The sequence below is a fragment of the Numenius arquata genome, chromosome 9 (assembly GCF_964106895.1).
Source record: "Numenius arquata chromosome 9, bNumArq3.hap1.1, whole genome shotgun sequence".
Lineage (NCBI taxonomy): Eukaryota > Metazoa > Chordata > Aves > Charadriiformes > Scolopacidae > Numenius > Numenius arquata.
The window spans coordinates 57,888,823-57,906,110 of record NC_133584.1 but is presented as its reverse complement, the minus strand read 5'-3'; the positions used below and the strand labels follow the sequence as shown (position 1 = coordinate 57,906,110).

General features: G+C 41.3%; 1 protein-coding gene across 1 annotated transcript in view; it reads left to right on the top strand.

The window, feature by feature from the left end:
• Positions 1–17,288, top strand: part of PKHD1 (PKHD1 ciliary IPT domain containing fibrocystin/polyductin) — a 248,200-nt gene that overhangs the window by 138,073 nt on the left and 92,839 nt on the right. The window contains exons 47-50 of the mRNA XM_074153149.1: positions 3,315–3,492; positions 3,985–4,180; positions 12,333–12,398; positions 14,099–14,218. Of these exons, the coding sequence (XP_074009250.1) occupies positions 3,315–3,492; positions 3,985–4,180; positions 12,333–12,398; positions 14,099–14,218 (560 nt within the window). The remainder of the gene's footprint in view (positions 1–3,314; positions 3,493–3,984; positions 4,181–12,332; positions 12,399–14,098; positions 14,219–17,288) is intronic.

Genomic DNA, 17,288 nt, shown 5'->3' with positions numbered 1-17,288 from the left:
CTCCTCTCCCTTTCCTTCCTGACCGTGAACAAAATTCCAGGAGAGGGTCCACAGAAAAGTTTGCTGGCATAAAAAAATAGCATTTTCTAACCAAAAATTCTCTAGTGAAGGCTCCCTGTCTCTCTGTCCTAAAGACTGAGAACAATTAACTGAAAAAGGAAGTTGGTAGTGTCTGAAGCAGTCAAAATCCAGCTTTGAAGTCTAGGGAGAGAGAACTTTTCTGTTATAAGTAGACATAGAGGGAAAAAAGTATTTCATTTAACTGTAGCCTATATAAACTCTCATCAAGATTGGTGTCCAATAGGGTTGAATTCACACTTAATTCACTAGCTAGGGAATTCACATTCACTGGCTAATGAATCCACATGGCTAGTGTGGAATTACCATCTAACTTTCTGAAGATTCAATCTGGTGGTGTGTATCCCTCCCTATATTCCAGCAGGATTGCACCTTCCAGGCTTTCTTCTCTGTCTTTAAAGCTTCTTGGAAGTCCCTGAGGAAAGCGATTCAAGCTGTCTCACCAGACTTCTCCAGCCATGAAGGGTAAAATGGGTAACGAGCAAAACCACGTGGATTTATGTCTGAATCTCTGTCCCTTGCTGAGACGTTGTGCACCTTTGTAACTCAATAAGGTCAATTTTTGATGTGTGGGAGAGTTTAATGTCACACTACACTATGTGTGGTTTGCTTCCGTTGCTAGAAATGATCTCCCGGATACCTGCGCAGGTGCTGATAACTGTGGCAATAATGAGCTTGTTGTCATTTACTTGCTTAATTAGCAACCTAATATCCTGGTCCAGCTAATGCCTATAAGAGGAGGTTTATTAGTAGTACGAAAGCTGTTTAAGCCTTATAAACTCCTTCCAGTCAGTTTCATTGGTCTGCCAATATCTTCTGGTTGAGTGATTCTTTGCTGATTCACACTTCTTCTGTTTCCCAGTGCTGTTTCTCAGCTGAATGTTTCTGGGTAACCAGAAAGTCCTTTGCCAAACTGAGAACCACCAGAATAACAAAAAAAAAACCACCCAACAACAAAGCAACCCCAGAACTGATTTTTAAAGAGAAAAAAAAAAAAAAAAATATATATATATATATCTGCAGACAACCCTCCTCCAAGAGGACTGCTATTGTAATTATGTATTGTCTCCAAAGCAGCAAGGGAAAAAAGTAACCAAAAATTACAAATACAATCAGGCAAATTGCAGGATTACATGAGTTTTAGCACTGTCTGTCATGGGTAAGTAAGCTATACCCAGTCTGGAGGGCTGGGTAATATGTTGAGTTGTCTAGTTGTAAGGTAATACTCCAATATTTAGAAATACCATTTTAAACATGCTTAAAAGAGGGGTGTTTTTTTCAAGATTAGTGTCAGCTCAAATCGCGAAACTGACTAAGTGGACTAAAGGTGAAACTGCCAACCTGCCTTGGTCCTGTAGCAGCACTTGATTCATGTATAAATCTGCTTCATTCATCTTTATGGCAGAATCATGGCCCCAGGGTACCTTGGCAAGCCAGCAAGTCTTCAGCTGGGAATGATACCTGCAGTCCTGGGATGCGTATCCCTAGCAATCCCCCATGCATAGTGTGAAGAACGCAAGAAGCAGGACAAAAACTTGTTCGATGAAGTTGTGCAGCTGCAACCCCAATTTTCTTACAAGCCTGCCTAGTGTTGGCCCGGCCAAGGATGGGAGACGCTGGTGGTGATGGGGATTTTGGATGTGTCCATGAGAGCTCCTCCTGTATCTTTGCAAGCCAGCTGGGATCATCCTCAGAGTGGGGAATAATCTCTACCAGTTGTTAGAGAGAGGAGTGCCACAATGAGACACATCAAATTCTCAGACAAGCTTAGGAAGTCTGTGCGTGTGTGTGCAGCAAGGCGACAGGGAGGAGATTCTTAGGCTATGATTTATTCTTCCTGAGTTTTGATATCAAAATGTAATTTCTGTTGTGGAGATCTTGTCACCATAACTCATTCAGGACATGGAGAAACATCAGCTCCAGGGAATATTTTAGCCTACATCTGCCCTGATAGCCTCTGGAGAAGCTTGATGGTCCTTGTTGCCTCTAGGAGAGGAGACCTTCCTAGACTTGTTTCAGATGTAAAGTGGTAACATAGTGTAGCTAACCAGAGCAGAGTTTCAAATATGGTTTCCATCAGTTTCAAGAGCTGTTGTAGGAATGCAAGATGCTGAGGACTGGAGGTAAGATCTTTGCTTTGAAGAGGCAGCTTATGGTCAGTTGTCCTTGGTCAATCAGACCTGAAGAGACAACGGATGTTCAATGTTTGAACATAGAAGGGTTATCTGCATTTCAGCTTTATCTTTTCCTTCATGTAGTTTGTTGCCTTCAACAAAGCAGTTCCTGAAATCAGAGTATTCTGTATCTCTGGACTTTACCTTACACAGCCTTCCATCTTGGGGAAACTGGCCATCATAGCAGTAAGAAGTTATTCTGGACACGCCCAAATAATCAAGATCAGTTTGGAGTAATTTGAAACAAGTCTATGTGCAGGAAAAAGGTATAGCCTGCCCCTGGAGAGGAAGTCAAAGTGGATGGTTATACCTCCTTCATCCCAGCTTTACTGTGTTATTTCCTAATTTTACTAGAGAAATGTCTCCAGAGGCCTTAAATCTAAAACGTTCATGCCCACTCATGATATCATTACTACTGTTGATCTGTTCAGTGAGGTTTTTTCCTCTGGCTAGAGTGGACAGAAATTAGGAGTACAAAGTTCTAGTGAAAAAGGGGTTTGAGTTCTCATTTGGAAGCTCAGAAGAACTGCTGTACTAAAAGTTCACCCATTTTGTGAAGGCTTTCATCAGTCTGCAGCAGCCCCAGCTTCGTACTGCACCCTGACCTGGGCACAGAGCAGCTTTTTGAGTTACACAGGCTTTTTGCACCTTCATGAAACTTTTGACTGCTGCTTTTTGTGAGTGAGAAAACTCAGAAAACTCTATCAAACCAGTCCATGAAGAGGAAGACCCCAAAAGTTGACCCTGAAGCTCATGAGTCTGGTGGATGGGGAAAAAGCCTGATAGTGAAGGAGTTTGTATCCTGGCTTTTGCCATTGCGCAGCTTTGGCACAAGCTTTGCTCCTCTGTGCTTTTATTTGTCTCTTTTCGTCTCTTTCTCTTTTTATGGCACTTTCAGGTAGAGATCGTTTCTTACCATATTTGTAAAGAACTACACAAATGAAGTCACATCCTGAGAGAGAGACAGCATATACTACTGTAATTCAAATAAAAACAGAACTGCAAATGTTTCAAAATGACAGAGTTCACTGAAAAAAATGTGATTATATTTTTTCCCTCCAGAAAAGATGCTCCAGACGTTCCCTATAATTTAACTGTGACTGACAGCAGGAACAAGACAACCAGAGTCAATTACGTCCCTGATACCTTATCAAACCTGTATGGCTGGATGGTTCTCCTCTTGGATAAAGAGACTTATACATTGACATTTGACAACCCTTTGGTCAGCAAACAGCTCCAGGTAAGGTGGGAATTTTTTATAATTTCAAAATTATATTTGGAAGAGATAATCATGCTTTTATCTTTCTGGGAGAGCAGAGAGGAAAAAAACTGTTAAGTATATTGAGAAAATCTCTGTGTATTTATAGCCAGGGAGTAGATATGATGATCTAGTCCCTGAAGCTCTCAGTAGTAACTTGGAGCAGGAAGATGATTTTGGATGTCTTAGATGAATGTTTAGTGTGGTGCTTAGGAAACAACAAAATTTGTACTACCTTAAGACATTGTGAAGCATGGTTTTCAGAAGACATCGTTCCTTTGCACCTTTTAAAGGTGATGAGGGGAGTTGATTTTGTCTTCTGCTTAATGGTACATCTCTCTGCCATGTTTCTGATGTACATTTTGCAAAAGAATACATTGCTTGTGAGGAGCACAGCCCTCTTGATCCCTTTATACTACACTCCATGGAGCTCTAATCACAGATACGTGTTTATTTTGATTCCCTCTTCTCTAGTATTCAGTGACATTTAGCAACTTCACAACTGGGAATTACTTGCTGGTGGAACACCAGGATCTTCCTGCCCATCCTGAGGTTGTGGTGTCCTGTGGGGCAAGGACTGGACAGCCACTCAAATCACTGCCTTCATACGGCCATCACAGGAGCTGTGACTGGTATCTTGACAGCAAACTGAGGAAGTTAACCTACTTGGGTAAGTGCCATATGAGGGATGTAATGTACCTTTTTGTTCAAGAATGGTGGCAGATCTGATGTCCTTTTAATTTAAACCCCCAAACTAGATATGGCCTTAGACATAAGGGTAACTTCCAATGGCATTTCAGTGAGAGGTCTTCAAAAAGATCAATCAAATAGTTAAATGCATGCACATTGGGTCCCTCTCTATCAGATTTATCTAGTGCCTGATCTATCAACAAAAGGAATGTATCCTAAATAGTGGGTGATGTGACATAAGTCGAATTTGAATCGGTGTTTTGGAGAGAAAAAGGCATTAAACTCCGCTGATGATCTCTGTTGTCAGCTGGTCCCATATCACATGTATCATTAATAAATCATGTGCAATCTATCTGGGCTGAGCCCACTGGAGGCAATAAGATTATTGGGTGAGAATTTTCCCTAAACGTCCAGAGATGTCATAGACCTTTATATTTGAGTGTGTTGGTTTTTTACACCAGGTCATTTTTTTTAAGAAATTGATATTTACTGATAGATATTCAAGTTTCATTTATTCTTTGAAATTTGGGACATTTTCTGCAATTGCTGTTCTCAAGAAAATGATTTATAAGGGTCTAAGTTCTATATGTAAAAATCAAGGTAATGATTGTTGCCATTATTAATAATAGTAGAAGCAGGAATCAAAAAAACATTTCAGTGCCTTTGAGAAACATGCTTATCCTTCATCACTGTCATACAGGGAAGCTAAAGTATAAAGATGGTGATTTTCACAGTAACAGAAAATTTTGTCACTGATCTGATCCATTAGTTTTAATGAATTGCTCTTGATTTACACTGATAAGATGGCATACAAATGGCTTTCTCATGTAGGACCTGTGTAGCAATGAGCAGCTAGAACAATCAGTGGGACAGTGGAGAGGAAAACACAGCTGGAATGAGGACAGGCAATCCACTGAGCTTAGCCTGACAGCAATGAAAATCATCCAATGTACATTTGAGGAGAAATGAGGAAACCCATACCTTAACCTCAGTCTGAGGGTCTCATTTGCTGCATCCACCTCTGGTCCTGTGGCCAACTGGCATTGCACAGCTTGTGTCCATCCAGCTTAGCATCTTATCTCTCAAAACAGGCTGGATGCACCCAGGCTTCAAAGTAGGAGAGATCCCTGTCCTGTGATAACTCCCAAACCGTAATGGTCACCATCTGGGAAAGTGTATTTGTCTGGGCCAAAGCTGTGCCAGGAACTCGGCCAGCAATACAGCCATGTAGATTATTGGGGTCCGGCTCTTAGTCCCATGTCCTGGCCCTTTTTAGATATAGTATAGATACAGATTGGCTGGTATAAATCTAGCTAAGCTTTGCCCAAGATGATGCCAGGTATCTACTGAAAGAAGAAATATGTTTTTATTATTTCAGCTTATAAACAGTGTAAATTTGTTCTTTCAAATAGAGAAGTCAACTGTTTTTCAGCTTACATATCTTGAATTGCACTTTCATAAATAGAGCAGCATGGGAAAGCTCAGAAGATGACACCTATATCTTGGCCTCCTGCTACTGTTGAAGATAGAGAAGATGACAGTCTCAGGAAGGCTGGGACAAAGTGATCTGGCCGGCATATGTCACTCTTGCATCATAGATACTTTCTTGTCCTTTCCTTGCCTTCCTTTCATCTTGATTTTTATTATATGAAGAGCTCATTGTTGTTTCTCATTTCAATACAGAGAGAAATAATCATCCAGAGTACACAAGGGGAAATTTATGAAAACACCTAACATGTATAATTCATGCTGTGAACATTTTCAGCAAGGACTTTTATAGCAGCGAGATCAATAATTCAGTGTCGGGTACCTAATATCTAATGCAGTTGGTAGGGTAAAAGTCTGAAACAAAACGAGCGGATTCCTAGCCCTGGTGTGCCATTTAATTTCTCTCCTAATCTCCGCTGTGCAGGCTGAGAGGGTGAGGATAATTAGCCATCAGAGCAGACTCATGGCATGTGGTGGACTTTCCATCACTCAGGGTCCTTAGATGATGCTTGGCCGTCTTTTCAGAGAAATATGCTCCAGCTCTACGAGAAGCTATTAAAAACCTCATGAGGCGAGATTCACGCTCCGTAGGAGGTCAGAGAAGGCTGCCACAATAGTCCCTTCTGGCCCTAAAAACCCACCAGTCCACGTACCGATCCTCAGAGGACAACATTTGAAGGTCTGGCCTTCAGAACGCGTTCCTGCCTAACTCTGCAAGCTGTTTTTTTATTTTTTATTTACATTTAACTATATGAAATAATTAGCCAACTAATTAATCCCATTTACAAGCTTTGTCGGATTCTTCAGCTGTCAGTCATGCCCGAGCCCGGGGCCGGCATTGAGTCTCAGCTCCCTCCTTCATCTGACTTGGTCTCCATGGCTACAGGCTGCATCTGCTGACACCCCACTCTCTATTTACTGCTTAATTAAGAATTTCACGCTCAGCCCTTATCTGCTGCTAAGAACAAGAACACACTGTTAAGAAACTCCAAATTTAGGCTGCTGCACAAGGAAAGCCTTTCTTGTCGTCCTGACTGCGTGGAGCCTCTTTAACTACCCTCTTGGCAACTGCGCTGCCACCCTTCAATCAAAAATCATTAAATGGGGCAGAGATAATGAGCATGTAGCATATCAAAAGGAGGATGTTTGCTCGGGCTAAGGAGGAAAAGCTGTAAGGGCCTATAAGCAGCCGCCACTTCAAAGGGAGAAGGGGCTGATAAAGAGTCATTTGTTCCTGTTTGACTTATGTAAAAGGTCTGGTATGTCGGAGTCCCGTCTCGCAGACGCGGGTCCCCCTCTCTCGGTGCTCGTGTGTCAGCGGTCGGGCAGCTGGGCGCAAACAGCATCAGCCCAAGCATATAATCACTTGACTCCGGGGCCGACAATGGGCACTTGTAGGGGGTGGCGGAGGGAGGGCTGGGGGACAATGGGAAGACAATTATTGCAGCTGCTCGGGAGGGCCATAATTCTTCCTGCAGAAAGTCGCCGGCTCTTGCAGGGGCGGAGGGGAGAGCTCCAGCGTATTAGTCATCCTTCGACTTTTGGAAGCACTTCGCCGCGCCGGTGGGGTTTCGACAGCTGCTGGTGTACCGCCTCTTCCCAATAATTGTACATTCTGGCAGGGGTCAACTTACTTTTGACCCTCTGCTTTTGTGCCCATCAGAAAGCCTTTTAGGGCAAACGGTGGGGAAGTGGCAGGGGTGCATTACATCCAAAATTAACGTCGGTAAATACGTATCAGATGCCAGCTCATTCACAGGCAGGCTCCTGAATTCACACAGCCTTTTGCTCTGGCCTGCATGGGGGTTGGGGGGAAGGGGGAAAAGGGGAGGGAAAACCCCATGACTGAGAAGATATTGTTATTCAAACAAAGCAGGCAGCTGAATGAAGCCACCTTGGCCAGCAGTTTGCGTCTTTCTCCATGCCCCCTTCCATCCAAAATTGCCTGGCGTCATGCAAGTGTTTGTTTATCTTTGGGGGAGAAAAAAAGGTCTGTCTAACACAAAAGGCAAGAAAATATACCGTATGGAGGGGATTAAACGAGTTAAGTTGCTCTGATGCTTTGCATGCTTGAAGTTTTGTAAATTAGGCTTGGGCATGGGACAATACAGCAGGGGACGCTGAATGAAGAGAAATAATTGTAATGGAGAATGTTTCTGCTATGTAGGCTGCCTACGCAATGATCCTGTTAACAAAGGTACTCACTACATATATGAAACCCAGTTAACTAACCCATAAGTCCCTTTGAAAATAGCCTTTTCAGGCCATTTTAAAGGAATCGGCATTGAAGGACAGATAACCCCATGTCCTTGCTGGATGCTGGGTGAAAGGGAGACAAGAAAGCTTGAGGCATCCTGTGCCAGTCATCAGCTTTGCTTTGACATTATTCAAAGCATCATCCTGTTTTTCTCTGGGGCACCCAATGTCTTGAGAGAAGTGTTCATCAAAGGTCACTGATGGGCCATGAAATTGCTGTGTGGGTCCCCAAAACACTGATGGGTTTGGTTTGTTCAGTCTTCATAGCTTCATTCTGATTTTCTCTGGGGCACCCCACTTCTTGAGAGAAGTGTTCCTCAGAGGTCCCTGATTTTTAAAATCACTATGTGGATCCCTAAAACACTGATGGGTTGGGACTCAACCATGTTTCAGGAGACTGGTCCTAACATGATGTGACCGCGCTGAATCAAAAAAAATTTATCTTAAGAAGGGAGGTGGAAAGAAACGTCACACTGGGACGTCTGGGATATTTTTAGGAGAAATATCCTCTTTATATTACAGTAATAACATTATGAGCTTTTTAAGTCTGTTACAAATACGAGCATATGGTGCCACAGCGTGGCACTGCTGCTTGGTTAAGGTCTCTGGGCAATACTGGAATGGGCTAAAAACCAGAGATATGTTGTTTCTTTTTTGTTCACTTTTGAAATGTTTAAACCATTTTCGTTTGGAATGAGACAAAGTGTTGGCTTGCTTCATCTTCAACTTCTCTTGTCTTTTTTCTAAAATTGAAGTGCTGGACACAAACATTATTGAAAACATCACTGAAAGGATTATCAAACTTTTTATTTACCCCGAATATTTCAGTAGACACAACTTTTACGGAGATGGGTCATCCTGCTGACTTTGCTTAAGCTACTCATGTGTGAGTTGTTAAGAGGGCCTGAGGCTCAACCTCATCTTACTGCTGTGTCAGAAGCAGGTTTACAGTTTCCATAGTTCTTCAAAAAAATAATTTGATTACACTATTGTCTTTTCTAAATTCCTAAAGAATGATCTCACTTCCATTACTCTCTGTGGGTTTCTGTAATTGCTTTGTATAGGAGAAAAAACAGGATCTTAAGAATGTTTGTTTCTAATTTTAAAATACAGAAAATAAATAAACAAAGATATTTTCTGCAGCCTTATTGCTCAGGGGTAAAGGGGAATCCTAGGTGAAAGACCTAAAGAATGGAGTTAATTTGTTGCAGAGAACTGGTTGTACATGAGTCTTTTCTTCCAGATAGTTAAAACTCTCCCTCTATCAGTTGTTCCAGAAGGTCAGTTGACCGGATGCGGGCTGCTCAGTCGCATCCATGAAATGAAGTGTCTGTTCTTAGTGAAGAGGTGCCCTTTGTGACAGACATGAAGAGAAAAACCCACCTTCTCCTGGCAGATGAGCTCCTGTCCTTCTGACATGGCAGCAGAGAGACCTGAGAATATGGCAGTTAAAGAAATAAGATGATGAAATGCCCTTATCATCCTATCAGGGATGGTCTTTTGACTATGTGATCTCTGCAGGAGGTATTTCATGCCTTCACCTCTGCCCCTGCAAATATTAATCTGCTGTAAGCAAGCATTTATGTCCATTAGCCCCAACCTTTTTAGGGTTTGGTTGTTTTTTTTTTTTGCATTTCTTCTCCTCACTGCAGTGCCCTCATTATATCATATTTCTGGGTGCCTCCTGTAACAGATCCTGGTAAGGGATGACAAAATATCCTATCCCAGGTTCTCCAGTTTCTAGAGGTGTGTCTCACTGTGTTGTTGATTGTGCTGTCTAAAAGTTTTGATTTTCCTGTGATCTATGTTAGCCCAATTGATGTTAAATAGCATGGAGTTGCTTGTTATTTGTAAGTCAGGCTATTGGAGCCATTTATCCTAGTTTCAGCCCTTCCTAATATCCACAGGCAAAATTCCCCTTCACTGCAAAGCTGATAAAAGACTAAGTTGCTCCTCCTTCATGTTCACTCAAGGAGCCATGAACCAGAAGAAAGTTACCAGGAGTATCGTCAAGAAAGCTTATATTTATGATTCACAACCCAAACATCCAGGAAGAGCTGTAATAAGACAGAAAATTGATGAGCCTTATAAAGGTTTTATACAACTAAACCCTGGAGCCTTATAACTACATTTTGTGAAGAGTCACCTTAATTCAATGTTTAGTAATGACGTCCTTCGTCTGTATTGCCTATATCTCTTCCTGTCCTGTACAGAAACAATGATAACATACTCAGCAGCAAAACAAAACAACCAGAAGGACTAAGTCACTGTAGTCTTGATTATTCCCAAGGCCTGTATCTCTCCCGTCTTGATCAGGTTTTAGGAGTATTTGTGGGAAATGGCAACAAAACACTATTGATTCACAACTGTTGCACCCCACCGACATAAATAATTGTGCAAGTTGCAGGGCTGTGGAGAATTCAGCCCCCGATTCCTGAACTCATGTGGAGGGTATAAATGACTTATAATGGCTTGAATTGTCATGCTCTGTGGTTGGATGACACTTAAAATACAAGAAACTCTTATCCTTGGCCTGAATCAGGACATGACTGTACAGAGTTAAGTGTTAACGGTTCCTTTCTTCGCTCTGTAAGGGGACTGAACCCCTTTATGAGGTCTATATAGCATATTGATCAAGTTTTATGTCCCCTCAGGATTTCATTAGAACAGCTTTTCTCTGAACAATACAAACACCCTTAATTAGATGATTGCACTGTAGAGCCTGCAAAATTAAGCAAAAAAAACCCCAGCAAATCTGACAAAATATATTTATTGAAAAAAGGGTAGTGTGAGGGCTTTATTCTCTGACTTTTCCTAAGACTGATGTGACACCTTTGACTCCTGATTTGCCCTGTCATGAGAAGAGAAGGCAGGCTACCAAAACCATAAAAGTACCTGTAGAAGAGTATTGTCTAGAAGCCACATGAACTCTGTGTCAAACACTTTAAATTAGCAGCTTCATGCCAGTCTTTCTCCTCAGAGGTTCACCTTGTGGCCACCCAAAAGCATGATGCTGTTCAGTTTGAGTTCTGTGTGACGATTTCAGGCAGATTGGCTTGACTGATACATGGATCCGATCACAGCTACCATTGGGAGAGAAGGTGTCACTGAAGAACAGGGCTGAGGCACCTGATTACTAATTAATCAGATATGAGAAAAACCTCATGGAATCAGTTTCTATTTAATTATGGAAGCCTCATTTGGCATAGGAGCATATGCTGCTAACTCAATCGAGTGCTTTCAACTGACATCAAATAGTAATTATCAGAAAGAATCAAGTTTTTTGATTATTCATACTAATTTATTGAACACTTAAAATTAATGAACCTCAGTTATTTTAAATTTGCTCAGTTGCACTGGGAGAGAAGGAGGGAGGTAGGGAAGGACAGTTCTCACAATTTAAAAGTACAGAGACTTGTTTAAAGATAAAATAAGTAAATTACAATATGGCATGAAATCCCATCGGTGGCTTGGTACACGTGTAGGAAAGTTCTTGGCGTTCTGGAACTGAGGAAAGTTCTGACAATGGCTTCCTTTATACATTTCTCCTACCACCAAAAAAAAAATCTTCCGATGACATTTTAGGGTCAACATAAGGGGTTGTTGGGCAGCGGACAGGAGATTTATGTTTGTCAGAGTGTTTCTATTTTAACCTACGGTTGTTCCAGTCTGGTGACTGAAAGGAAGTGTCTTTATATGCCACTGGAGATGAAGAGGAGGTAGTTTTGTAGCTGGGTCTAAAGCAGTTTTCTCCTGCTCCTCTTAGTTTGATTAGCATTATCCTGGCCCTTCTCCTGCTGACAATATACTGGCACAAAGGTTACAACTGTGATAATTGCTTCTGACCTCTTTTCACAGTAGAGAACACAGGGTCCCTGTCTTCAGTCTATAAAGTCTGACTAATTAAAGCACCTCTTTGAGATACCAGATTTGGGGCAGGGGGATGGTAGTGGTGGACGGGAATCAAAACCAAACTACAAAACAAAAGCTTTAATTTGCTGTTTGAGCCAGTTAATACATTATGCATTCAATGGTGTAATATTGCTTGTGTTAGTGGAGCTGCTGTGGATTTATAGTGGGATAAATGAGATTCATGTTCCAGCCTAGAATTTCTGATTGTTGAATGTTTTCTTTTAGCTGTTTCTAATGAGTTGTCTTGAGACCCTCCGCATCTTTAAATTAAAATGTGTTTGTTTAATCCTTTCTCAAAGTATAAAGAAAGACAAGAACGCTTAGAAAATATGTATAGTTGTTCTTAAATTTTGTTTTGTTAGAAATATAAAATTCTGTCAGAAAATCACATGTAGCAACTGATTTACTATGATTTTTTTTTGTTGCTATTAATTTGTGAGGCCTTGCTATAACTCCTTGTAATTCTCTGTGTTCAGTTGCAGGAGCTGACTTAATTCAGGTCACACTGAAAGAGAAGGAAAGAGTGGCTTTACCTCCCCCAGGTGCGTGATGGTCTTTCTGAAATCTGGGAGTCACAGCATTTCTTTTGTACTACTTTTTTAGAAATAGGTTGCTATTTTTCACTTCAATATTTTGTACCTCTATCAACACAACAGGGGTTCTTGGCATTCATTTAAGCATTTCATGAGCCATATCTACCATTGCTCATGATAAATGTGTGATTCCACAGCACAGAAGACTATAAACTTTTGTTAAGAAATACCATAGCAGATCAGAAAGGTCATGGGATATGAAAGACTACAGTGTATTTTAGTGCTCCATAGTGATCTTAGTGTAATGTGATGTTACAGCACAGTTAAATGTTGAATTAGACAGAAAAATCCACCAGAGACAAGGGACACCTCCAAAGTTTGGTCTTAGTTGCACAGCTGCCTTGCTGTGTATTAAGAACAATAATGATTTATGTGGCAATAGGGTTTAGAGTCCTTTTTGCAGAGTGTTTCCCCCTGAACAAACAGGCGATGGAAAGACAGACTGAGTCTTAGGGAGCTCCACCTGGGTTTCATTTCTCTGTGTTTCCCTGTGCTGGCAACGGAGGGTTTTTCTACTCCACAGTGTCACTGAGCGGGGTCCAACCCCCCACACACTTAGGCATGAGCTTCCCCTTGTGTTTTCAATACCTAATGAAGCCCTCCTAAAGCAAATAAATGCCAGAATTTCCTTTATAGTGGTAGGAGAGAGGTAGGTGCTTGTAGAGGCCTCCAGAGGGAGGCCCTGCCTGCGTTAGTGTAGGGCTTACTAAACTTAGTGGACAGGATTTCCCCCAGATGCTTTCCTTCCTCTCTGATGGCAGAGCAAACTTAGGCAACTGATTTATGAAGGTTGCCTCATTAGCTGTCTAAAATACAAGTGCAAGTTAAGCACCTACATTTTATGAACTTAATTTCTCCCAGTATTTTCCTGATGCTAAGACTCAGAAGTTTCCTTTTGGAATGAGCTGAATAATATGTCTTTGGGGAATTAGCAGGAATGACCACGTGTCTCAGTCAAGCTGCTTTTTCCAGCGCAGGTCTTAATTACCGCTTGCAATGGGAAGAGTCTTGCAGTCTTGCTTTTCTGACGGCTAACAGGCTCATGACAGTTGATCACTCCTTTTTAAAAAAATGTCAAACTTTGGGAAAGTGTGGAAATTCCTGTGTCCTGTGTGGGAATTCAATCTGATCCCTAGAGCACTTGGGGGAAAAAAATGCATGAGAAGAGTTGGCACTTTTTGGCAGGGTTAGTTGCCATTTTGATGATCTGCTTTTGCCACCAAACACAGGTGACTGGCTTTTATTTTCATTTGTTCATCTTAATTTTCTGTTCAAAGTGTATAGAGCTTTGGATGGCATAAATAAAAATAATGAAGCAGTTTCTTGTGAAGCGTATTCACAAGGCGTAACATAAGCTAAGCATGACAAACCTCAAGATTTGCTTTGCTTTTGATGGATCCCAAAGAATTTGAATCTGTTTTTTCAGTTATCTCCCTGCCCTTTAACTTTGAAAACATGGTCCTGGGAGAGATCTTTTTTCCCATCGGGCAGCTTCCTTTAAGCATGGAAGATAACAAAGAGCAGTTAGTGTTGCTTCACCAGTGACAAAAGGAGGATGTTAATGCCACAGATGCTTGACTATCAAAGAAATGGTAATTCTCCCAGCTACTGAAAATTATAATTCTGCCTTTGTATGTCCTGTTTTGTAGTTCCTTCTGATGCTGTCTTCAAATGGTCGCATCCAGAGTCATGGAATGATGTGGAAAAAGGCTGGGGTGGATTCAACCACAGCATCCCAGGCCCTGGAGAAGACGTCATCATTTTACCTAGTAAGTAAGGAAGGAAAGATGTTTCATTTCTGTAGGGGTGCTGGGGTATGTCTACATTAGGATATGTATTTGTGTTGCAATGTGGGTTCCTTGGCACTAGTGTCCATTCTAGTGTGTGCAAGACACCACATTTGTTCCTCATCACATTGACTACAGCACAAAAGTGTGATTTTTTGGAACAGAATAATTCTTCTTTTCCATTTACATATGCACACAAACGCAGACACTCTTATTAACCCATACTGATATTCAAGCTCAATTATATGCAGGGACTTTATTTCTGGAGGAGAGAATTTGCAAGACCCAAAATCACAGCTCACAAAGAGCTCATCTCTTGACCCACCTCTGTGTTTTGTGCAGGGAGCATATTTTACATTTCCATGATTATATCACCTTCCTTTTTATTTTCCTGTTGCAATTCCCACTATCAATGATAATCTCAATCCATTTGTAGGTCCTTTCCAACTGAAATAATATATTCTTATTGTGATCTTTCAGTACTCAAAGAGCGCCTACAGGAAAGATGGGGCCAAACTTTTTAGCAGGCCTGTTGCAATAGGACAAAGGGTAATGGCTTTAAACTAAGAGAGGGAAGATTTAGACTAGATATAGGGAAGAAAATTTTTATAATGAAGGTGGTGAAATCCTGGCACAGGTTGCCCAGACAGGTGGTAGATGCCCCATCCCTGGAAACATTCAAGTTCAGGTTGGACAGGGCTCTGAGCAACCTGACCTAGCGGAAGGTGTCCCTTTCCATGGCAGGGGGGTTGGACTAGTTGGCCTTTAAAGGTCTCTTCCAACCCAAACTATTCTGTGATTCCATTCCATTCATTTGCCATGAATGTCTCCTAGATGTTCTATCTTATGCCTGTATTGCAACCTCAGAATTGAGTTATATTTAAATCCCAGCTCGGTTTACAACAGTATTGCATGAACAACCTTCTGAATTCTAGCAAAAATATCAGTCAATTTGCAATGAAATCTGGAGGAAAAAACTTATGATTACCTTTTTACCTAATAGCTGATCTTGCTCTGATCAGGAAGTTGGAATAGATGATCTCCTGAGGTCCTTTCCAGACATAACTATTGTATGACCTTATGAATATTGTGGAGTATGTACCTGACATACTCTAGGACCTGGTGTTAGCTCCTCTTCATTTGTTTGAAACCAGATAAGTCTCTTTCTACCACAGCTCAACTTCTGGATATGGGGATAACACTGTTCCATGTCTCTTACTCTTCCACTTGATTTTGGCTTATGAAGTCTTTGTGGAAGGAAGTTTCTGTTGCTTTGTGTTAACATTTGCGTGTGGAGCCTCAGTCGTGGTTAAGACTTCTCTGTCCTGTGTCATTAAAAGTAATACATATAATTTCAGGTTAAATTAAGAATTATATTCAGCTTTCAGTGAATATTTAGTTTAATCTTCAGTTTTCTGACAAATGTTAAAAATACCCATGTTGTTTGAAATAATGTTTTTCTTCACTCTTTGGGTAGAACTTAGATTAAACTGAAGAGTAGATAATTTCTATTTTCTGATAAGGTCCATATTTCCTATCAAACAGGTACAACGTGGTTTTTTTTTTTTCAGTTCTGCCATCTCACTAGCTATAAGGCATAAATGTGGTTAAGTGTTTGTAAGTTCGGAGGCCAGAGCAGGCACAGAAATGTCCCTGCAGGGGTTTGCTTAACTCCTGTGTCCTTATGTGCATCTAAGGTTACAGTAAGCACATATGTTTAGGCATCTTAACCTGTTCCTCGTCATTACAGTTAGTAGAGCTGGAAGAGTTACTAAGATACCAAATGTGGGTATCTAATGCGAATTGAGTTGTTCTTCACTGATGGTATTACATAGAGCTCCAGGGTTCAAGTCACTTGCTTATATGAAGCTATCTGGTGTTGTTTCCAGCACTGCAGGAGTGTCCTGCCTAGCCAGGTGAAACCCTAGATGGTCACAGGTGTCCCCTATGCTATATTTGCCAGTCCAGTATATTTGCCTGTGTGTCTCAAATATCCAAGGGCATTTCAGATAGTACTAAATGCCTAAATGAATTTACTATGATTGGAGCTTAAATACCTAGCTCCCATCAGATAGCTCAGTTCAGGTGCCATAAATTGAGGCCTGAACCTCTTTTCTCCAGACCACATTCAGGAGCACCTGAGATATTAACCTAACTTGCACTTAATGTATGCTGTCTAAACCATGACGTGAAGGTATACGTCTATTTCCCTTGACAGAAAAAGTAACACTAACATCCATGTAAAGGTCTTGACAGTGGGAATCTGTACCGGAACAGGGGATTGAGCCCCAATCTCCAAAGTCCACGTGCAGCACCCAGAACACTGGAATTGTTTTCCCCTTCCAACAAAATTACTGTAGCCACGCCACTGGTACTTGTTGTTGAACATGTGTCAGCTTGCCTTTCAGAAACACAGAAAGTGTCCTTTCTGTTCTCTGTTCCCTGGTTCCTACTCCACTCTCACCTCCGTTACATCTGACCCCTTATTCAGGTACTAAACACTGGGGCATTTCTCATCCTCTTGCTATTGCTGGATTTTGCATGCCACTGCGTATTTTGTCCTTCATGGCTCTTTGAGAACCAGGCCATAGGCAACACCAGATCATCAGTTTCAATTTCTTGTGTATCACATTATAACCATTGCACCAATATCAGCCCATGATTGTCAAAAGACCAAGTCATTTCAGTCTTCAAAACCATACGTCACATGCAGATATGAAGAGGCACAAGGGTGCCACTGGTAGCTAAGGTCTCCACACTGTCAGTGAGTTAATTACGTGGAGTGTGCTCAGATGGTCACTGGAGGTAAATCACAATCTACACAGAAGCAGAAAGTAAGAAATAATTTTTTTTAAAGAAAGGCTAAGGATTTGGACTTTTGTTGTTTAGATTGGAGTAAGAGAGTGGAAGCCGGATGCTGAGGTTGTGATGGTCCTTTGGTGCATTGCAAACTCACCTATAAATAAAACTCTTTTTTCCTAAAAAGGTGAATATAATCTTCTCAATAAAATTATTAATTTTAGTTGACGTGTGAGATATTGACTGTGGCCTT